We start from the raw sequence: 25,335 nt of genomic DNA, 5'->3' as shown, positions 1-25,335 counted from the left end.
TTCACAAGTATATAATACTAAGCAAGATAATTTAACTATGTATAAAAAACTGTAATTTTTTAATGTGATCTTCACTCATTTTTTTTAGTTGTACACATTTTTTTGGCAATATTTACAATTTTTAGAAATATTGAATATATATAAATAATAATAGGAGTAGTTATTAATTATATAAATTATTAATTTAAGCATTGAATTCGGATAATATTATGTTGATTATCTTTTCTGAATATAAATTATATTTAAACATATCATATTATTAAACATTAAAATACATTAAATTATATATATTCTTATTCTTCATCGCATATACTATAATATCCTAATTTTCTCGAAAAAAATCGCATGAGAGAATGTACATATATAATCATTAACTAAAATCGTAAAGATAAAAAAAATACAATAATTAACGCTTGTAATATACTTTTTTACATTTTTATAAAGATTTAAAAAATGAATAATATAAATCATGTAAATACATGAATATCTACCATTATGTTTTCTTAATATGTTGTATGTTATACTTAAAAATTCTTTTAAATAAATTTAATAAAATCTTCTTGTTACATGTTGTTTGTTAACATTTGTATATCAGCTGTTTGTTATTACTACGTCATATTAAATAATGATATTATACCAGTAAACGATTTTTGTAGTATAGATAAATATATATAAATACATATAATAAAAAGTCATATGAAAATAATGCTATTAATAATTTGTAATGTTACGCATTTAATAATCTTTTTGCATTAATTACGTTTAAATTCAACATCATGCTTAATATATATTTATTTAATAAAATTATAGAATGTATGTACCCTATATATACAGAATGGAGTCAGGGAGATTCTATGCCTCAAAATGAAATAAAAATCAAGGATAATAGAATCGCGTTGGAGACTTCGTTTTTTGACAAAAACAAGTTTGGAAATTTATAAAGTATGGATGAATTTGACCAATTCTTGACTGCACAGGAATAGACAATCGACAGGGGATTACTCTACATACGAAAAAAATTGAAAATGAAGAATAAAATTTAAGGCTTCGTTTTGGAAAAAATAGATTTTGGATATGTTAGTCAAGAATTAGACCGGTACACGTATACTACGCAAATCTAAAATTTAATTTTTTCGAAAATGAAACTTCAAACGAAAAATCTTTATTCTACATTATTCTACATTTCTACTTATTTTCACATGTAGAATAAGTTCCTATCGATTATCTACTCTTGTTTAGCTGGGAATTAAGCAAATATATGCATACTTCATACATTTAAAAACTCAATTTTCTCAAAAATGGAGCTCCCAGCGCAATATTATCATTCTAGATTTTTGTCTTTGAGCTGAATTACGGGTCACGTTGTATATAGTAATTTTCTCAACATATATAGAAATATGACTTTACAATTTTTAGAATTAACCTATTTTGTATTTTGTATAAGTAAATATGTCTGAAAAAATGCCTATTATACATAAGTTTACTTTGATTCGAATATTCACAGTTATATCATCTATATAATTAGTTTAGTGAATTTTCATCTTTACATCTAGTACTTTTACTAGAAAAGGTTTATCAAAGAGTAACCAGTAGAATGATAGTTTCGTAGATTTGATTATTTGAGAATGAAAAGTAAGTATTATTTCGGTTAAAGATCTTTTAATAGCTAATATAGTATTGTCAGTACTATCAATTGTTGTATATATGTATATATAAAATTTATATATATACATACATATGTAACTTGACGAATTTTCTTGTCAGGAGTATGTAATATAATATAAGTAAATATCAAGAATTGGAATAAAAATGTCAAGATATTTGGAAAGAGTACAAGAAATATTAAGAAATGCAGATAGTAAGAAAGTTGCAAGTAAAAAGGTATGTATACATATGTACCTACTAATGTTTGTTTTATATCACTTAATTTTAAACTTTATCATTTTGGGACAATTTCTAGTTAAGAAAGGTTACATTAATTAACAATTGTTAATGTTCTAGACATTTTTCAATAATAATAATCTTTCATTGTGTGAAGGATAATACTATTCATTGTACTAAATGTTAATTATACTTTTCGTTTTAGATGTGTGTTCAGGAATTATTAGAATTATATGAAAATGAAGATGCAATACTAGAAATTTGTAAAAATACAAAGGAAAGAACACAAAGTATTGTAGATTGGTCATATATAATACATAGTGTCCATAGGATAGTATTAAATGTAAATATATTTTTATGCTATAGAATATAATTAAAATGAAATTTGTTAGAAGTAATTTTACATAATGTTATAACCATTTTTATTTTTATTCAAGGAAGCAGATAGACTTGCTAATAAAGATTCTTCTAATAAAGCAGCAATAACTGAACGAAATTATACATGCACACTTGTGAAAAATACATTTCGACATGCAAATTATCATAAAGTACCACTTTTAAAATGTGAAGATATAATGCCTTTAATTTTACAAATTTTAGGGACACATATATACGAATATTATCATGATACTTATATAAATGTGCTAAATTCTTATATACTACCATTTAGAATATATCAGGTGAACATGACTCATGAACAGTGGAAGGAATTGTTAAAAATGTGTTTAAATTTATATAAATATATGTCTTCTCCTACAAGTAAAAGAATTGTTTTAGATACATTGCAAATGATCATTGAGTATGGTTGTTTGCATACAAATTTATTTTTAAATGTAAAAGAAATACTATTATTTTTAGGTATGTAATGAAATTTTTAAAACAATGTTTTTAATTAAAATTTATTCTAAAATTCCGTGTTAAAATCAACAACTATATATTATCTATAATTTAACTAATTTATATATATATTTAAATTATTAATTTAACATCATAATAAAACATGCTATAACTTTTTCCAATTTTAGAAAGTATTTTCCTTGATGTAGAAAAAAATGGAGAAATTTTAGCTGAATCTAGTTACAAAGTTACATATACAATATGTCAACAAATTGCAGTAGAATATAGAATTACACTGTGTCATTTTAGTGAAAATATTTTACCGAATATAATCAGATTAGACAGTTCTATCGAAAAATATAAACTTTTACTATTTTTTGTAAAAATTCATCATCCCAAAGGAGTATGTAAAACTTGTGATGGTGCTTATGCTTATGATTGGGGAAAATGGTACAATTCTCTTAAAAGTATGTATCTAATGATTTTGAAAGATTTTAAAGCTGATATACTTTCAAAGAGCTTCCTTTGGTTTGCAATTGAAGGTAATATATTTGTAACTTTTTTAAAATAAAGAATATGTAAAATAAATATATTTTATTAATTATTAATCTAAAAATAAATATGTTTTAGTTTTTAAACAAGTAATGGAAAATCCAGATTTGATCACTGAGAAAACATCATTCAATAATTATGATTATATACAACCAGCAAAACGCAGACGAATTGCTGTCAAAATAAATGGACCGGTTGATATGCTTATTGATAATAATCCAGAAGAAGCTTGGCCCATGATACAGGTCTTAACAACATTGTTTAAGCAATATCCTGAATGTTTAAAATCAGGAGATTTTCCAACATTTTTAAAAGTTTTAGTGGATCTTTTCACATTATCTCTTAAGAAAGAAAAGATCATAAATAATTTATTTGAACTAGCTGCTGTTTTGTTAATGAATGAAAAATTATGTTCTATAATGGATATAGAAAATTCAAATATTTATTGGGACCAAATATGGGATATTTTATTAAGGTATTATTTATTTATTTCAGATTTTAGGTCATATACATTTATTTTATATTATCTTACACTCTTTTAAAATATTGATTTTATGTTTGCGTGTCTATAGTAACTTATTGTTTTAGATCATTAAACATAAATCAGAATGAAATATCAACTCATAAACTCACACAGCTTTTTATAATACATAATAAAATAACAAATCCAAATGCACTTTTAAAGCTATATTTGACAAATGTTATTAAGTGGTCTATTATGAGTCTTCGTACATTAATAGTAATCTGTGAACATTTGCCTTTGCCTACTAATATGAAAGTATTTAATATAAATGTATATTCACCAGCAATGAATACAAATTCTGTTAGATCATGTCTTATAAAATGGATATTAAATATTCCTTGGCACGAAATGGCAACACAGATAAGAATTGATGAACTGTGCTTATTACTTATTGGCATAACATTAAAGTCAAAACATCAGAAACAAATAAAATTCAATGAATATGATATTAATGACATATGTGATTGTTCAAAAATTGAACAAAATACTAAGTCATTTTATGAAGACATTGAACATTATTATTTGTTACTAAAGTATAAAAAAAATGTATTCACTAAAGAAAAGGTAAAAAATGCAGAACAAAAGCCAGAAGTAAATAGATATGTACTGTTTATGGAAGATATTGTAACTTATTTAATAAACAGTTTACATGTTATTATTGAAGATGGAAATAATGCTCTTCATATAATTATAATAAAGATTGCGGTTGTAGCAAAAGTTTTATCAATGATGAGAGAATTGAATATGGTATCTAAAAATATCGAAGATTTATCTTTGATACAAGCATTGAAAAATTATATAGACATTGCTTATAGTTCATTGGAAAAAATAACCAATCCATCAAGAAGTAAATATAATTATCTATTTAACGTAACAAAAGCACTTAATACATTGTATGGAACATCATATGATACTGATATAGCAAAAATAATTGTTACATCTGCAACATTGAATATGCTAAAAAACATATTTAGTTTAATGAATATTGAGGACAATGAAATTTCCGATTATAAAACTAATCGTGATTATTATGATGGCTATGAGTCTAGACTAAATAGTCATAAATATTTAGGTAGAGAAGTCATACAAACAAAGCCATGTAACTTTTGTGACAAAGGTACAATAAGAATACAAACAACAAAAGCTTTAGCATTATTCTGTTGTATGAACTTAAAACAAAAAAAATGTGAAATTCAAATAAAGCTTATGGATAACTTGCTTAAAATTGATATGTACGATCTTTCACATACAGTTGATTTTATGATGGCTATAACAGTTTTAAAATCTCTATCAAAATATGATAAAGAAGAGTTATGGAAAAATCACAATGAACTACCATTGAAAAATTTGTTGCAATTATATCACGAATGCTATAAAGATGAAACAATTACACGTTATATATTAAATGTTTTACCATATTTCTTTAATTATGCCTTAGTTTACAATTACAAGTTAGATAATTTAATGAATATTATTGTTCGATTTAATAAGCTGCGATCTGAAAAAAGATATGGTGTCCTTGCTCATAAAGAATTTATTAAATGTCTCTCAGAAATTATTTATATTAGTCCTTCCCATTTTTGTTATACTACATGTCATACTTTGAACCAAATGCCAATATTTGAAGGAATTTTATCATCCCTTATTAGTAATTCATTTCTTGCACAAGTGCAAATAATTAAGTGTATACAAAAGATATATTCTTTAAAGAATATTAATTTCGAATGGAAAGAAACATTATTTACAAAAATAGAAAAATCAATAAATGAATTAGCCATTAACAATAAAACAGATGACGAAATAAAAACAGATGAGAAGGAAATTACAACAGCAAGTATTTCACTAATGCTTGCTGCTATAATATCTACCAATGGAACATTTCAGTGTCGTGCATTACTAACAATGTTACGGTTTAGCATTGACAAAAGGGTAGAAACTCAAATAATTTCAAAATCAATAAGTATTATGGCAAATCAAATCAATTATTCAAACATCGTGGAAGAAAATTTAAGTTATTTAATGACATACTGGTTTAATTCCAAATATTCATCACAATTATTTCCTTGGAATTTAACACAATGTAAATCAGAAGAACAATTTTATAATATATATAGTAATACAATAGCATTTATTAAATTTCAAAATCTAGAACTTTCTAGTGTCATTTCCTTTTGCAATTATATTAACTTATCATTTAAACAACTCATTGAAAATATTTTTCCACAAATTTTATCATGGCTATTATATTGCATTAATGAAAATAATGGAAATAGATCAAAAACATTAGTAGGAAAAATATTTTATAAATTAAAATCAAATCAAGATGAATTTGCTGAAATGAGGAAGTTCTCTAACTTGTTTAAAGAAAAATTTGAAGAAATATTAATATTTCTTATTGAAAGATTACACGATGAAGATTACCTTGAAGAAATATTGGGAGAAAGAATATCGTTTGCAATATCAGATCCTCCTCATTTTAAAAACAAAACAATGCTTATTTGTTTAAAGTACATAGAAGAAAACTTTATTATACCAAAAATGTCTGTACAATACTATTTAGTTTATAATTGCCCAAGAGTATTACAAAAAATATTATCACATTTAATTAATAATATCTATAAAAAGAAATTTGAGGAACATAAGATAAAAGCTTTTCATCAGTACATATTCTTTTGTTCATTGATTATTAAAGAATTGAAAGAAGAATATTTCAATACATTGTCTATGTATATCATAAAAGATATTGGTTACAGTTTACTTCACATAATTAAATTATTTGATAATACCCTTTGTAAACTAGGATGTAAATATTTTTACAAATTTATAAAACATGTTTTGTGTGTAAGAGTTGAAGAAATCAAAGAAATTTTAAATTTCACTGTCATAACTTTAATTCCTATAGCACAAGCAGGGAAGATACCTATAGCTCTAAAAATACTTCAGTTCCTAATAATTGATCAAAAGGAAATATTATCTGATGCAATAGAGAAATTAAATTCATTTCCAAATGTTCCTATATTTTTAGAAATACGAAAGATACATAATGATTTGAAATATAAAGCAAAGGAAATTTATAGTTTGGAACAAGAAGTAAAACATTTTTTGTGTACAGTGACTGATAAAGATATACATTATAGCATAGAAGATATTGTTCATTTACGAATACAATTATCTACAAGAAAAGAAGAATTACGAGAACTATATGATAAACTTGAAACATTTCATGGTTTTTTTGAAGATTGTACCTCAAGCATATTGCATCAATTGATATACAAACTCATAAAATTAACAGCATCATCTGATATAAATGTTTCAATTGAAGCTGTAAAATGTTTAGGCGAATTAGGACCAACTGATTTGACATCAATGATATATTTTGAGAAAAGTCATGTTAAAGAATCTTCTGATTTAATAGAGATATTATCATATAAAATAATAATAACAATGGTGCAATTTTTATTTCAAAGTGATACTGAGTTTCGAAAAATTAGTGCTAATATACTGGATGTTGTACTTTCATCTTCTTGGGGGCAAAAGTTGTTAGATGCTGAATACATGAACAATCTAAAAACTGTTTTGGATGAATCACAGGCAGTATTACCTTTAAATTATATTCAGCCATTTATAAAGAACAAAAACTCAAAAATGAGCAACATTGCTATAAACTACACAAAAACTAATGATATTATAAAGTCGGATAATACCTTTTGGACAACTCAATCCGATGGTTCATATGCTAATTGGATTATAGTATTAACATGTAATGTTTTAGAGTGTTTTACAGGATTTTATTCTGAAAATTTAATCCCCATTTGTATGTTAAGTACTGATTTTTGTGAAATAATTTTACCAAGAATTATTTTTTTGATAATTCATATAGATAAACGGTTTATGAGTACCATATCTTTGTGTATTAATACATTTTTTGAATATCATTTTGATTTTACAATAAAAACAAGCATTCCTTCACATAAATTTACAAATTGCGATCATTGTATTGTACGTTGTATGTTGAATATTGTGAACTATATTAGAATGCAAGTTCCAAACAATGATTTAGAATTTAATTATATATGTATTGCAAAAGCTGCCAAATATTGTTCAGCATTTTTTACTGCAATATTATATGCAGAAATGTCTTGTGAAACTATTTTAAATGATTATAATAACTTTACTAATATCTCAAAAATTGATTATGTCTATGAAAAATCAGCTGAACAAGGGAAAGTGATACAAAATATACTTAGAGATTCTTACGCTAAGATAGGTGATTTTGATGCAATTAATGGCACTGGTTCTTCACATTTGCATGATCATTCTACTCGTATTCAACATTATATACATACCAATAAATGGGATAAAGTAATGCCTGCACAAGATGTTGAACTTTCTTCTGGGAATATGTCAGTAATTAAGGGTGAGTATTACAAAATTACATATTTATTTGAGAGCTTATTATAATTTTAAATTAATTTTAGCACAACATTTATTAACAAGATTTTAATACCTTGCAGTTGATGTGACATTAAAACTATGTACATATAAAACAAAATATTTTAAAATTGTTATATGTTTATATTAATTAGAAATTTGTTATTTTAAAGTATACAAAATTTATTTATAATGATCATAAAGTTTCAATAAATCGTAATTTATTAAAAAGAAAATTATATTTTCATTATAATAACTTCAAATTATATGTAATTTATTATACATTTCAGAAATGGCAAATGGATTATATCAGTCTGGTCTTCATTATTTACTTAGTAATTTTATATATACTATGTCAAATAATGGTGTAAAAATAGATAAAGACATTCAGTATGAATGTGCTTGGCGACTTAGCAATTGGGATATTTGTGAGACAAATCAAGCTTTATATCCACAAAATAGCTGTAATTTAAAATTAGAAATAACTGAACATGATTATCACTTTTATCATTATGAAGCATTAAAATATTTTCATGAAGGTAATGAGACAGCTATACAGAATGCAATTCAAAATGCTCGTATAAATATTATCAAAGCACTTAAGAACATTAATCTAGGTAAGAATTATTAAACTTTCTAACTTTGAAAAAGTCTATTTAACAATTTAACTATTTTAATTTATCTATTTAACAATTGATTATTTGTAGAAAGTAGTAAAACTATATATGAAAAGTTAATGCAATTGCAATTAATTAATGAAATTGAAGAGTTAAGCTTTGCTAAACAAGGCGAATATGAAAAAATCTTACATAAATGGCAACAGCAGGATATTGCAAATTTTTATGAATTTCAATATATTGAACCGATTTTAACTCAAAGAACTGTTATGTTTCAAATAAATGATACTTTAATTAATAACGTAAATATTAAAAGTGCGCTTTTTAATACATATTTGCAAATATCAAAAATAGCAGCAGATAAAGATAACTTGCATATTGCTACACGTTCATTAGGTATATATAATTAAGATTATTATAACATTATATTAAGTATTCAATTATAAAATATATGTATTTTATTCATATTTTAATTTTTTTATGAAGATATCTTAATAAAACAAAAGGGTATACCATCAAAAATTCAAGATCAATTACTTTATCAAGAATCTTTATTAGCACTAGTTAGGAAAGATTTAGATGTTGGACGATTTCTTTTACGTAACTTAATGCAAAAGGAAACTTTAGATGCAAAATTACGAGCACAAATATTAAGAGTTTATGGAGATTGGATGGCTGAAACAAAATCAGAAAATCCCCAGGTATGTATCATGAAATAAAAGTAACTTAAGGTATGAAATTTTTAAGATTACTTAGTATCTTATTATCAGCTTTATCTATTCTATTATTATTTATTATAGATGTACTAAGCTTTAATACAATATTTTATTTCACTACAATATCTTATATACATCTCTCACTACAATATATTATATACATATACATACATAATAAAAAAATAATGTATATTGTTATTTATTATCTTTCAGACTGTGATAGAAAAATATTACTTAAAATCTATAGATATAAACACATCAATTAGTACACAAAATACTGATACAATTAAAGATTTACATGATACACAAGTTGCTTTAGCTCGTTTTGCTGATAATCAGTATCAGCAAATTAGTTCATATATGAAATCTCCTCAGTTTGAAAATCTAAAAGAATGTATTACATATTCCTATAAAGGAATTAATAAACATTCAATTAGTGAAGATAAAGATATTAGAAGTGTAATGATTTTAAACCAAAGACAAAATACGAATGATGTTGCAGAACTGGAACATATACAAAAAGAAAAAGATAATTATTTGATTTTAGCATTAAAGTAAGTTCCATATTTCTGCAAAGTTCATAAAAGAGCTCTATAATTTCTGTTTTTTACATATCAGTAAAGTATATTTATATTTCATTTACTATTAATATATTTTAATATATGTTAATTATGTTAAAATTGATATTATCTTACTTAATATCTATAAACAAACATTATTATATTGCTTCATACAGGTATTATTTAATAGCACTACAGCACAGCGAAAATTATAATTTGTTAATATTTAGAATAATTGCGCTTTGGTTAGACAATATACATCAAAAGGAAGTCAATGATTTATTGCAAGAAAATCTTAACAGATTACCATCTTTTAAATTTATTCCACTTGTGCCACAATTAGCTGCGCATATGAATGATGAATTTAATGAGTTTTCTGAAAAAATATATAACATTATGCAACGTTGTGCTTTAGAACATCCACATCATACATTACCAGTTCTGTTAGCATTAAAAAATTTATATGGTGATTATGATTATAATACAGCTAGAAAAAGTAGAACACTAGAACCAAGAGTTCTTGGAACACAAAAATTGTTACAAGAAATAAAAGAATCAGATATAAATTTAATTATACAAGAAATGGAAAAGTTATCACATGCTTTAGTTATGTTGGCTAATCTTTCAACTACCTCAAATAAATGTAAGTAGATAGAAGATGTAAGTAGAAGTATTTTTAATGAAAATATAATTATACATATATCAAACATATAAACAGACATTATGTGTAATAGCACATCTTAAACTTAGTTCTAATTGTAGAATACTTCATCATAGAATTTCCATTTCTAGCGGGTTATGAAATTAAAATACCAAGAAATCAAAAAATTTTAAAGATTAAAAATTTTGAAAACATATTTGTGCTAACATTGACAATTGATGTACGACCATCCAGAAATTACAACAATGTGATTGGCATTGCTAAATATACAGAATCATATGAAACTGTTGGAGGTATAAATACTCCAAAAAAATTAACTTGTATTGGTACAGATGGCATATATAGACATGAATTAATAAAGGTATATTATTGAGTGCATTACATAATATGTTCAATACTGGATAAAAAAACATTTATTTTTGATACTATTGAAAGACAGAGAGAGAGAGAAAGAATACTATATACTTTTAATTATTTAAATATACTTTTAGGGAAGAGATGATTTACGACAAGATGCTGTAATGCAACAAGTGTTTAATGTAATGAATATATTGTTAAAATCTCATAAAGATACTAAACGTAGAAAATTAACAATTAGAACTTACAAGGTAATATTAACAAATTATTTATATTTCAAGAATTTGTCATCATTAAATTAATTATTATTATTTTTCTTATTTATTTAACGTTTTTCAGTATCACCGGCCATGAGATGGACTTAGCTTACATTAAACTATCTAACTCACCCTTCTACACCTCCGACTTCCATTTTTCTTCCTTTATAAAATAAATAAATTCTTCCTTTCCTTTCAAATCCCTTAGATAATATGTCCTGTATTCTTTATCAGCTTTTGTCCTCTTATGTCTCTGCTGACCCTATAAAAACAAATTTTTCGATATATCCCTAAAAATCCTTATTTTTTCTCTCCACTCCTGCCACATTCCAGAATAAGAGCTTCCCTTTTTTTCTTTTTATCATTTTCTTCTGCTCCTTCCCTACTTCTGTACTTGAATTAATTACTCTTGCAGCATCTCCTTTATCTTTAATATTGATATATGATTAATTAGTGATACAAATTATTTTAGATATATTAAATATCTATTTTATATGTTAATGTAATTATAATCTTATATGTCCTATACTTATGTTTCTTCTATTACTTTTCTAGGTTGTGCCATTAACACAAAGATCAGGAATACTTGAATGGTGTGATAAAACAATACCTATCGTAACTATATTGGTAGGTTCAGGTACCATTCAAGGACTTCACGAGAAATACTATCCAAAGGATTATAAAGCAAATTATTGTAGAGACAAACTAGCAGTAAGATTATATTCAAATAAGATTTAATTTTACAACCGATATGTATTGTTCTTATTTTGATTATTATTTGCAGTATGAATTTTATAATGGCTATGCGATACCTTACAGTATATAGAATATTATAGTATGAAAATATAATGTAAATTTTATTTCTAGGCAGTGGGAAAATCATCAACTAATGTAAAGTTGAAAGTATTTATGGATTGTTGTGCACATATGCATCCAGTGATGCATTATTTTTTTATTGAAAGATATCCATCACCTGAAACGTGGTTTGAACGCAGATTAGCGTATACACGCAGGTAATAATATTTATATGTAGTAATTACTCTTGAATTTATTATATTCATTAAATTATACTTACTATATTTTCACAGTATAGCAACAACATCAATGGCAGGATATATTTTAGGATTAGGAGATAGACATTTAAGTAATATCTTAATTGATCAAATAACTGCTGAAGTAATTCATATTGATTTTGGTAAATATGATTACGTAATTTTTTAAACTGGTAGTAATATTAGCAACATTGTATTATTAGTGCTATTATTAACCCTTTGCACTCGAGGACTTTTTCGGCTGGGTGTAGCAGCTACTCCGGATGATTTAGCGTATACGTGACGCGTGTCTTACAGCTAGTGTAAAATGATTTCATATACAAATTAACTTGCAAAAACATTATATTCTAATAATTTATCTATATTTACATCTTTGAAAATATGATTTTGTAATATTAATTTCTGTATTTTGTTGTATGATAACTTACAAAGCATTCACCAAGATGATATAATTAATCTCATTTTTCAACAATTCAAAATCAAGTTCATCTTCATTTGAGCTAATTTCACTTCTGAAAACCACTTTTTTAGGGTTTCTAAACTATAATACTTTTGCCACGATCGTCGAATCCGAACCAATGTTGGAGACGTTGTTTCAATACCATAGTTGAACCATAGTTTCGGAGGGATATGGGATTAAATATTTTATCTCCATTTATCTCCAGTCTAACACTTTACACTTCCTAACAAAGAACACAAAGAGCTAAGGAACCAATTTACGAACCAATATTGCACTCTCATCAATTGGAGATATCGAAATCTAGCATAAACAGGGACTATCGCCTCTCGCTCGCCACTGGAGTTGCAACACGGAATGCCGTGGTGATTGAAATTCGCCTCTCAAGTGCAAAGGGTTAATAATGTAATTTATGAATACTTCAATTTTTTTGTTATTGAATATAATAGGCATAGCATTTGAACAAGGAAAGGTATTACCAGTTCCTGAAACCATTCCATTTCGACTTACACAAAATATTGAAGACGGTATGGGTGTATCTGGCGTAGAGGGAACAATGAGACATTGCTGTGAGAAAACATTAACCGTATTACGTGATCAAAGACAAATAATTATAACATTGCTTCAAGTTCTTTTATATGATCCATTATTTAAATGGACTATAACACCCGCTGAAGCACGTAACATTCAAAGCGGCGGAACATCATCAAAATTAGTCGAAAATAATCAGTGTAAATATAATTTATGCTTTCATATTTTCTTTTCTTGTATTATACTTTTTATAGTAATCGCATAAATTAATAATATTCTACGAATAAAATTTAATATTTTATTGAAAATATATGAATAATGTAATATAATATGTTACATATTCATTGTATCATATTCGTACTACAGAAAAATATTTTAAAAATATTTATTATTGATAGGTTCTAGAGCAACTAATAAGACAGCAGAAAGAGCTCTTTTGAGAATAGAGCAAAAACTACAAGGCACTGAAGAAGGATTAGCATCTAGTGTATCTGGTCAAGTTGAAAGACTTATACAAGAAGCCCATGATCCTATGAATCTTTGTCGCTTATATTGTGGATGGCAACCATACCTATAATATACCTATATTTCATAATCTTAAAAAAAAAGCGAAAGATTTTATCCAAATGTGATATAAGTTTAGAAATCACTTATTTTATAACACTACTTTAAAAGTATGATATTTGTATTTTAAATTAATTTATTTTAAATTTTATACGAATTATAAATATAAATATGTACAGAGTGTCTCTGAAATATACAAGCGTGGTGTTTCTACATACAAAAATAAATCGAAGAAAAACGTTTTTTCATTTAAAGTTTTACTTATGAAAAAAATGAGTTTTTAAATCATTAAGTACTTAATTAATAAAATGATTCTTAAAAAGTACTAATCTTATTCTTATTTATAAAATCATTCAAAATGCAAATTAAATACAGAATAAAGGAAAGTAATATCGATATTTCGGAAATGAAATAACAATAACAGGAAGCAAATCGTGGCATTGTCCATATTTAATAATACAGAAGTAGAAGTTCATAATTTAAAGCATCCAGTTAATATACGGATATCTGATGGGATTTCAAACTCATTTTTCTCGAGAACGAAGTCTTAAACGAAAAAATGTTCTTTTTTTCTTTTTCGACTTATCTTTGCATGTAGAATCACCATCCGACTGCATGTACCATAATTTCAGAAATGCTCTGTATGAGTAACACCACTTTAAAAAAATAAAAAATGTATATAAAAGGTATATGTATTCTAAATATTGAAATTTTTATCTAAAGTATCTCTATCTATCTATATCTGTAAAACATCGTTATTTTAATAGATTTAATCTTCAACCTTCAGTTGGCATAATGTATTATTTGAAATCAATAAAGAACTATTTTATGAATATTAAAATATAATGACTTAGGCATAAATTACGAATTGAATACATATAAAGTAAGGGATATAAAAACTACATTATATTTGAGTAATTTATTTTTATCATTAATTTACATAAAATGTTCTAAGACTCGTAAAAATTTAATTAAAGAAGTATACAGACGACAAAACATTATTAATATCAAAAGTACCTTTTGATGGTACATTAGTTAAACATCTGCGTATTGTTTCAATGTCAGGCTTATTTTTACACTTTAATTGTCTGAAATTATATTATACTCAAATTAAAATATACGTTTTATTAGATTAACATTATATAATATTTAAATATAATACTGTCAGTACATTAATTTATATTGTATTGCATTGTAAATTATAAATCTATATTTTTACTAGAAATATATATTTTTGTAAATATTACTTACTTATAAATTGGTAAATATCGTTTCACAAAAAATATAGCTAAATCTTCAAGGATGGGTTCAGAATGAAGAGCAACAAATTGTTCTCTGCATATCTATAAAAAATAATTATGTATCTATAAGAAAATATGAAAAACATTTGAATATCCAATTTATATTCATTTTACATTTGTTTATAATTTACTTTATATTTTGTGGACTGTTGGAGTACTATTAGATTTATACTATGTATTATATTCAAAAACATTGAAATATATGGATGGTGCAGTAAATTACTTTACTTAGTAGTTTACTTACTTTGTTCATAGCATCTATGGTACAAGAATGAGTCCAAAAACAATCATGTACTGAGACAAAAGTAATATTATTTTTATTACAATTTAGCCCAGTAAGCATCATGTGAGTGGAATCTAGAGAGTGTATAAAGTTTGGTGCAAATGCATTTCGTTGTTTTATCCTATCAGGTTTCCTATAAACATTTCCAAAAATGTTACTTTTGAACATTACAATATTAGATACTAAAAGTAAATTGATGTATTTACAAAATTATATACTTGTACTAACCTATTATCATTAATATAGTTATTTAAAGATTTTTGTTTCAAATAAGGTTGTATAATAGGAAGACCTAATGGGGTAACCCACTCCACATTTTCACAACAAATAGAAGAAATAATTTGAGCACATTCTGTGAACCAATCTTGAATTTCTCTTGCACTTTTAAACATTTTTCTTAAACTGTGAAATGTGCTTTCAGTTAAATATATACTAGCAGACCAAATATGTTCCTTTGGAAAGTTTTCCATATCTACACGAAATATGAATATTAAAATAAATTTTCATCTCTTTTTGGTTCGTAACAATATACCTTAAATCTTTTCATTTTTGTCCAAATATTCTGCATACATTGAAAAATGAAATTTACCTTTTAACTGTTTTGCTATTTGATGTTTTGCACCATATTTTGTTACACCATATACTGTTGTCATCACAGTTTGCTTTATAACTTTTCTTTTTACATATCCTTCCAATATTTGTGCAATTTTAACATTATTTTTTGCATCAATTTGTCGTTGTGTTTCAATCTAAAATGTAACTGAATATTTTTCTTTCCAAAAATATTTACTTATATATATTGCAAGCTACAATTTTGTGTAATACAGTAAACTTACAATTGACACAACTTCAGAATATACATCTTTTGGGGTATCAAATGGATGTAAATTAACACTTTCCGCGCCAATTTTATCTTTACCAAGTGCTGCATAATGTTGAAGTCCATTACAACTGCCATCTTGATGTACTGGAAATGTAGACACATATTCTTCTACATTTGGTGTTTTTAATGCATTTGCTATTTCCATGCACCCAGCTAAAGTTTGCCATGGTTCCTCTGATTGTTTCCACCACATTTTACCCTTTACAATATAAATACCAGTTCTATTTAAAATTATTTCAAGTATCCTAATTTAAAAAAACTGTTTATTTAGTATAAACATGTAATTATGAATTTCTTATCTAGCCATTTCATCTTGTCCTTTAATATATTAAAATAAAAAGCAATCCTTTTATTTGAAATAAAAACTTACTGTTAAAGGTTTAGTAGCACTGTCAAGTATATTATCCATATTCTGATTTGCATATTCAAGCCGTTCTTTAACAGAACCTGCTTTCTTAAAGTTAGTTAAATTAATAACATGTAATTTCAACCAATCTAATCCATTTGGACCTAAAGGTTTTCCCTTTCCAAATAAAAGTAAAGACCGGCCCAAATCAGATGATAAATGATTTAAATAAGGAGGTACTGGGTAAACTCTTCCTCTAAAATCCAAATTATGTGGGAGCCAAAATATTTTGTTTCTAAACTTTAAAAAAATAAAGAATTCACTATATAGAATGGTATAAATATATAAAATTACGTATTTAGTTATAAGAATTATAAAGGAATTAAAAATAGTCTAATATATACTTCATATCTAATTTAACAGTAATTTGCTTATCAATACAAAATTAATATATTTGAAAAGATAAAAAACATACATGATTGGCGATGGATAACTTATAAAGAGTATCACACCACAACGAATACATATCATACTTCTTTTGATTATATTGAGCTATTGCTATTGCTGCTTTTTGTTTCTCTTCAACAGTAGCATTTTTATTTATTGGACCTGGTGGAGTTAGTACAGAAACTGATTGAGGAACATTTAATTCTACAGAACCACCATCTTGAAAAATCTAATTAAGAAACACATACAAATGGAAATTATTTATAATAATTATAATTTGTATTCATTATCAATAAGAGCTATTAGACAATTATTCTAATATCAGAATTACCTTAATTACAATATCGAGTATAGCAGTATTAATTTTCCATGGAATAGAACTAAGCTGATTCAATGAATCAAATATAGGAAATAACTGTTCTGGTTCTGTATTTTCAAATTTATGCCATAAGCGACCCTAAATAAAAAATATAAATAGTATACATTTCTCTTATATAGTATAATGTTGAAGATAATATATATATTGTTGTATAATATATATATACTTAAAAAATAAATAAAAATTGCAAGCTTACAAAATCACTTGAGGTTCTTATAAAATCAGTTTTCGTTATAAGATATCCTCCTAAATGTATTGAAATCCATGGACTTGGTGGACTATAAGAAGGTAGAAGAAGTGATTCAAATGTTAATGTTTTTAAATGTACCTTTCTATATAACTTTGATACCAGAGGATGTGGTTTAATCTGTAACATAAAAATAAATTTTATGTATTAAAAATATTTAAATAATATTTAATTTTTTCTCTAAAACTCTCAGATATTAATGAGTTCAATAACCTTCCCCATAAAACTAGCTGAAAATATTGGGTACTATAAAACTTTCAATATACCAATATTTAATTAATAATATTCCATACAAACCTGTTCTGATAAATAACTTCCTTTGTTCCTAAACAATGTATAAAATGCAGGGATTGAATATTTTAAATCTTGTCCTTTTAAAATGTCAGGTTTAAGCATAATATCATTCAAGATAATATGATACAAAAATTTGCCAATATTTATTATTACATTCATAGGCCAATTTACAGAGGTAAAATTTAAAGGTGTACCATATTTTGTTTCCTTATACTCAAAATATTCCCATACAGTACGATTATTCATATTATTTAAATGTGGCATTTTTTCAGGATGTAAGTACCATTCAAGGTATTTTGAATAAATATTAATAATTTTATCTAACACTCCAGTTTGTTTCTTTATTTCAATCTATAAATTAAGATTATAAAAATTGAGTGTATGTGTATGAAAATTATAATGACAAAGTACACAAATATTTTATCAACAAATGTATAAATATAATTTATATATGTCGGAGATGAAAGGACACCAGAGCCTTCCCTCTGGAACTTCGGGAAAATCCGTAAAATTGTAATTAAAGCTTACAGTTATAATTAAACAATTTGCCGTCATTCTGCCCAATTTAATCAGCCATGTCACTGCGCCACGCCAGAAAAATTGCTGAAAATTCTCAATGCGGGAATTGATTGTAATTTTAATAAATAAAAAAAAAAAACAATTCTGCCCAATTGTACTTGGTTGCGATTTGTGATAATAAACTTGGGCTTAAGGCGACCATCAGCCGCCGAACGTAGCCGCGGTCAACGGGACGGGCGCTTCGTCTAACAAAGGTGTAGAGTGATATTATGACCCTCATTAAAGGAAATACCCATAGAGGTGCCTGACAGTAAAACATGCCAACGGTTCCTTCGGACAATGAATACCAGATGTTGAGGCACTTACATAGTACAAGTCCAGTTAGCCCGAGGACCCGCTATAAAACCTGGGTTTTTTCGGTAATTAAGATTTTTCAAACGGACAGGCAGTCTTTGTCCCAAATTGACCAATTGACAGCGACGTCAATTTCCCTTACTTTCTGAACGACGGCTAAACTCAACGAATCCGATGATCTCGTGTCCTTAGACACACCCCATCATAGTTTTCCTCGGTGGCATCATCGGGACGAAAATTCATTCTTTCTTGCGATCTCCTCGACAAAGAGAGTAGCGCCTTACGATCTGTGAGTATTGTGTGAGCAAGTATATCTATCCTCCCGTTGACCGTGGATTCGTTATCGAACCTAAGACCAACATCACTAGTACCGCCAGTGCCCAACCACCGCGGTTGATTGTCGAATCGGTAGTATCCATACTCGTATTACCAGGCCGTACCGTCGTTATAACACAGCGATGGCCAATTCCAATGAAGATCTAGCAAACGCCCACAACCCTATTCCTGACACTTCTCCGACATATAAATAGTTTCATACCTCATACTTCCTATAAATGTATTTTCCCAATGCAATGTATAATGATTTAAGAGATGAACTAAAAGTTTCTGATCCTGCAGCTAATTGTCTAATTTCACGTAATATAGCATCTATGTAGTATTCTTTATCCAAAACTTCTAAAAATGGATACAAAATCATCAGAGCATTATGAGATTGACACTCCTTTTGTTTTAAGCACTTCAAATTCCTTTCAAAAGCTGCCAATGCTGCATCTTTCCAATAATTTTCTAGTTCCATAATTTTTGTTTCCTGATATACGATAAAGAAACCATTAGTACTATATCAAATCTTGAAGATTTATAAAAAGCATTTGTATTTATAAAAGCAAGTGTAATTTTTAAGTATAAAAATTAATATATATTTGAAATATTAGGCAATAGAATATTGCATAATAATATCTTACCAGATTAGTGTTTATATTTTCCTTGCATACTTTAATACTTGGTATCTGTGTTTCAATTTTTAATTCAGTTTGAAGCTGTGTTTCTAACAAATTTTTTAGTTGTTTTATTGTTAATATTCCTTTTGCTGGACTTTCACAGCTACTTGCCATTTGAATTTCTTCTACAAGTTTACATCTATAGTTTCTATTTAATGTAGCGTATGCTGGTTCAAAGTCTGGTATTAATATCCTAATTGCCTTTAATATATTTTTTTGCTGACTAATTTTAAAGTATGACTTACTAAAGATATCATCAAAAGATATATTGTAATTATTCATTTCAACATTTAATTTTTTGAGTAATTCTGCAAATGAAATAGATTATTATAGTATATTTTCCTTTATACATGCAAGTTCAATCATATTAAAAATTTATATGCAATAAAATATGTATATATAATTACCAATTTGTTTTTTATCTACAGTCTCATTTCCCAAAGCATCAAATATATATCCATAAGTTTGGGATGTTGGTGTTAAAGAATCATTTTTTATCATATCATATAACTCTAAAACTTTTCCTATTTGTCTTCTGAAAGCATAAGCTTCCAAAAGTATATTGTAAAGCTTAATAATTTCATTACATTCCAAACTATTTTTAACATATTTCCTACATTTCATTAAGGTTTTGTTTGCTCTGTTTAACAATCCACAACTTAAATAAACTTGTATATGTGCTAATAAACTTTCAACATAATTTTTTACTCTATACTTGTTTTCAGTTTTACATATTTCCATCTTCTTGTGTGCATTACCTCTAAGAGAAATAGTTTTGTTAGTAAAAATTATTTTTAATTAAAGTTACAAAATAATACAATACTAATTATATGTGCAAAACAAAATTTAGTAAATAATAATAATAAGTATTTTATAAAGTTACAATATTCAACAAAAGTTAAAGTAAGAATTAAAAGAGAAAAATATATCATGAAAATTTTATATTATTAAAAATTGTTTATATTTCTGCTCAAGACAATTTCAATATGATCATTTTCAAAATAAAATGATAATTATAAAGTTTAGTACAGTAACAAAAATTAAATTTTATAATAAACTAAGAAAATCTCATATCATATTGTTTGTAATGTGTTGTAATGTTTAGTAATGGTTTTAATAAGTAATAATCTACATGCTGCATGACTCTACACATGTACAAAATCACAAAGGAAAGATATTGATAAAAATAGAGCTATCAAATTGATGGTATAATATGAAAACAAATATTTCAAAATCACATACTTTCATTCTTATAATACATACGTGCTTAACTTTAACACATTCTCCAACTTCTGATCTTTCAATTTGGTCTGTTTAATAGAATGAAATGTGGAATCTTTTTGAAGCATATTATTCTTGATTTCATTACCAATATTCAAATTATCTTTCATTTCATTTTCAGTAACTATATCTACATTATTTTCCTATTAATGAGTTATAAAGTAAATAAATATATAATCTTGTTATGTTATAATACTTAAATAATGTAACATTATGTTTGAAGAATCTTTTAAAAATTCAATTTTCAACTGTAAAATACTTTTTAAGTTGTAATTTAGAAAAACTGATTTCTGGTGTATCACAATAATATTGTGCTTGACACTATGGATTAATATTTTTATTTACAGAAATAAATTATTGTTTATGAACTAAACTTTTTATAAAAATAACAACTTATTTTTTTTATTGAGATCCAAATTTACATATACTTTAATTTCTAAATAATTATGTTTAATATTCTGTTTAATATTTTAATATTTAAAGTAAAGCAAATAATTTAACACAATCAATTAGGAATAAATTACTGTAACTTACAATATTTAAATAAATTTCAGTATCACAAAAATCATGATAATTTTCATTCATATATTTTGAATCAAAGAGCTGATTAAGTGTAACATCTTTACTTTCACATGAATTATCTGTAGTGATGTCAGGATTATCAACAAGCATGGGTAAATCAGATGCTGTTAACTTTTCTATTTCAGTTCTCTTAGTACTTGCTGTTTTATTTGTTACTATAATAAAAAGGTATAATATTACAGAATAATTTATGTCAATATGTGAAACACATTTATGTAAATATAATATCAAATTTTACCTGCTAATAATTCGGCATATTTTTTTGTTCTTTGCTTTTTTCCTTTCTTTATTGATGAATGACTCAATATATCTACTGTTGTTGTACCATAAATACGAACTTGCTGGTATTTGATAGCTATAAATAAAATGAATGTACATTACAGTTATAAGCTTGTAAACATGAATAATTAAAAAATGTATGTGAATGTGGAACACCAAATTCATATCTAATATCTTATACATATAATACATATTTACATTAAATATTACATGGCATATATTTAAGATAATATCTATTTGTTAATAAATAAATTTATTATGTCAAATACTTATTATAACAAATTTCTTATTTTTATACTTGTAATTTTTTAAAAAGGTTTATGTGGTTTATGTGGTAAAGATGGCTTATTTGTATATGACATTTTTTACTAGTTGTCATAATATACAATATGCTGACAAAATTAAACTGTCAAACTCTAGGACTTCTTGTTTATTATATTATTCCTATATACATTATTTCCAATTATACATTATTATTTTCTTAGTCATATAATGTTGCACTGTTAAAAACAGATAATTCCAATAAAAAATTATATTAGTTTCCCAACTAAGTTTTAAAATTATTTATCAAAATGATTTTCACTTTATTCATATTTACATTGCTTTGCATTATGAATTAAATCCCCTAATATATTTACCTTTTACTTTGTATAAATACAATTTTTTGTGTATCTTTATTATGAAACTTCATAACAAACGTCATGAATACTATTTGATTTTACTTTTGATCTTTCATTTCCACGATCAATTTTTGAAACTACTATATATTATATATTTGTTAGGAAAATCATTTCCAAATGATATGCAAATTTTCTTGAGTGCTTTATAGCTTGTAGTTCAAGCTTCGATTGTTACAGTAAAGAACAAAAGAAAATTTAATGGGTAATCAGTACACAAAACACCATATTTTAAGAAAATACAATTAATTTTGACAAAAACAGTTATAAATAGATATAATATATACACTACCATGTATAAGTACTTAAACACTTAATGTAGTCCAATTAAAGCATTGATATTCTTATTATATTTTCAATATTATGACAGAAGATTGTTGCTCTACTGTTAATTCTTTACTTCTTGCCATAATTGGGATCAAATGTTCTGCTAAATTGATATTGAAACAAAGAATATATCTGCGCCAATCAAGTTTCATATTCATTTTTAATAAACAGCTGGCATTTTATAAAATCTATATAAACTATTAGAGTGTGGTTGCAAATACATATTCCAATCATTTAAAGATCACAACATTGAACAGGTATACTTAAAGTCATTTAACTTAGGTATTAATGCACAAGCAATTCTTGGGCATCTTCAATTGATACATTTTTATTTATACTAATTAATATCAACTATCGTTTTCATCCACATCTAATAACTATATATGGTACTCCGAGGTAAGATCAGAAGCGAAAATTAGTATAAAGTTCTATTTGAAATATATTTTATATATTTATAATAATTTGGAAATGTTCAAATACTTATGCATGATGGCGTTTGTCCATATAAGAGATGACTGTTATCAATATGGTAAAAAATATTTAATGCAAAGTTATTATTAATGTAATATACATATTGTACACAAGTATGAATTTTAAACATTTTTTTGCCCGCCATCGTAAATATGTCATATCAAATAACAGCGCTCAAAGTGGCTATCTTAAAATCAACTTTCGCAGAAAATGATATGCTAATGATAAATTTATTATGTTAAGTAACACATTAAAAATTTTTCTATATCTATCATAATAAAATTTCATAAAACGCTTAGGTCTAATAGAAACGCAATCATGTGTGAAAAGCAGCACGAGATTTTTCAGGTTAATTACGTTTATTATGTAAATATCATTGAAATGGGAAAATAATAAAAATTACATAACGTTTTAATAATGAAATTATAATTGATAAATATTTTAAAATATTATACTATAACCTGATCATGTAATAACTTAATAATCTCAAAAATTGAAACTTTAAATGATACAAACCCTAAAATATGTATATATATAAATTACTTCAATCTCATTTTGTAGCCGGCAGACAAAAAGTAATAAAATACTTATATATATAAATTATTCATAAAACTGAATTATATACAATGTAAACATACATTTTGATATATTTCCGTGGTAAAAGTTACAGAAGGAGCATAGACGCATTGATCGCTGCATCATTATTACTTGCTTCGGTATGAAGAAAACACCATGTGGAGATATTCGTTCCGTAACTCGTGTTATTAAAAGTTTGTACATTTTTATACGATTACATAAAGTTAACCACTAACTATGTAATAATTAATCATCTCACAGATAATGATAAATTTATATAGGAAAATTATCATTATTTACAACATAATATAACCCACGAAATGAAAAGTAGCATTTCACATTCACGAACAAAATGAACATGCAGTTAATAGATGGCATCTTGTAGAATGGAAATTCTTAAGATTTTATACTCATTTCAGACAGAGAAAATTTCATATTTACTTGCTGATTAAATATGAATTGTTAATTTAGTTTTAATCTACAACACATCATATTGTTAAATTATAATATGTAGCAATATAAATTGTTTTATCGAATTTTAAATTATTAAAATGGAAAGTGTAAAACTAGAAAAAAGTTCTTTTTTTGTAATAGTTACAACTAATTCCATTCTGCTAAAGATAAATAATAATTTTTGCAATATGAATGGTGAATGGTGAAAGAACCAAGTTACAGCTTATTGAATTTCTAACAATATTATTTCATTTTTCTGTTACACTCATATGATACATTATGTTACAATATATTATTATACAAACATAAAATAAATGCATATTGAAAATTGTCAGAAATGTCAATTTTAAATTTCTAAAATTTTTAAATTTTATTCACAAAGTTGAAATAACATTTTAAACATTATTACATATTTTAAAAAGTTTTTCTATATCTTTTTTCTCATATTCTAATAAAATAGAAAAGACTTTAACAATGCACTAGATAGAGTTAAAATACGAAATATGTATTGATAAGTTAATATAGGTTATAAGAGCTTTCTACTTAGCATCTTCTTTATTTATAGATATTATAAATTTATAAAATGAAATTTTATATGTTATGAAAATATTTTAATTTTAAATGTTAAAGTCATGAAATGCA

At 25.4% G+C, this 25,335-nt stretch overlaps 2 protein-coding genes across 7 annotated transcripts; one reads left to right on the top strand and one right to left on the bottom strand.

The window, feature by feature from the left end:
* Positions 1–1,499: 1,499 nt before the first annotated feature.
* Positions 1,500–14,685, top strand: LOC126866921 (serine-protein kinase ATM). 3 transcript variants are annotated; one of them, XM_050620928.1, is made up of 19 exons: positions 1,504–1,632; positions 1,765–1,881; positions 2,087–2,224; positions 2,319–2,739; positions 2,907–3,260; positions 3,349–3,745; positions 3,859–8,210; positions 8,515–8,841; positions 8,932–9,237; positions 9,328–9,542; positions 9,771–10,111; positions 10,294–10,760; positions 10,910–11,139; positions 11,270–11,386; positions 11,948–12,103; positions 12,260–12,405; positions 12,481–12,587; positions 13,351–13,632; positions 13,831–14,685. In XM_050620928.1, the coding sequence occupies exons 2-19, from the start codon at positions 1,810–1,812 to the stop codon at positions 14,007–14,009; spliced, it is 8,607 nt and encodes a 2,868-aa protein (XP_050476885.1). In that variant the 5' UTR covers positions 1,504–1,632; positions 1,765–1,809; the 3' UTR covers positions 14,010–14,685. The 3 variants fall into 3 exon arrangements, with proteins under 3 accessions (XP_050476887.1, XP_050476885.1, XP_050476886.1); XM_050620930.1 differs by lacking the exons at positions 13,351–13,632; positions 13,831–14,685 and adding an exon at positions 12,976–13,344 and having other exon boundaries at positions 1,500–1,632; XM_050620929.1 differs by lacking the exon at positions 1,504–1,632 and having other exon boundaries at positions 1,647–1,881.
* A 215-nt stretch (positions 14,686–14,900) lies between these two features.
* LOC126866927 (DNA-directed RNA polymerase, mitochondrial) lies at positions 14,901–24,929 on the bottom strand. 4 transcript variants are annotated; one of them, XM_050620943.1, is made up of 18 exons: positions 24,181–24,916; positions 22,149–22,265; positions 21,863–22,065; positions 21,311–21,471; positions 20,455–20,807; positions 20,012–20,355; positions 19,588–19,857; positions 18,180–18,527; positions 17,832–18,002; positions 17,588–17,713; positions 17,285–17,485; positions 16,834–17,109; positions 16,417–16,662; positions 16,170–16,329; positions 15,809–16,052; positions 15,542–15,713; positions 15,248–15,339; positions 14,901–15,084 (listed from the first exon to the last, which is right to left on the bottom strand). In XM_050620943.1, the coding sequence occupies exons 3-18, from the start codon at positions 21,998–22,000 to the stop codon at positions 14,964–14,966; spliced, it is 3,423 nt and encodes a 1,140-aa protein (XP_050476900.1). In that variant the 5' UTR covers positions 22,001–22,065; positions 22,149–22,265; positions 24,181–24,916; the 3' UTR covers positions 14,901–14,963. The 4 variants fall into 4 exon arrangements, with proteins under 4 accessions (XP_050476900.1, XP_050476899.1, XP_050476901.1 ...); XM_050620942.1 differs by having other exon boundaries at positions 24,303–24,831; XM_050620944.1 differs by lacking the exons at positions 21,311–21,471; positions 22,149–22,265; positions 24,181–24,916 and having other exon boundaries at positions 21,863–21,994.
* Between the last annotated feature and the right edge of the window lie 406 nt (positions 24,930–25,335).

Source organism: Bombus huntii, chromosome 6 (genome assembly GCF_024542735.1).
Source record: "Bombus huntii isolate Logan2020A chromosome 6, iyBomHunt1.1, whole genome shotgun sequence".
NCBI classification, from domain to species: domain Eukaryota; kingdom Metazoa; phylum Arthropoda; class Insecta; order Hymenoptera; family Apidae; genus Bombus; species Bombus huntii.
The sequence above is the reverse complement of the archived record's forward strand: the minus strand, read 5'-3'. Positions and strand labels throughout refer to the sequence as shown.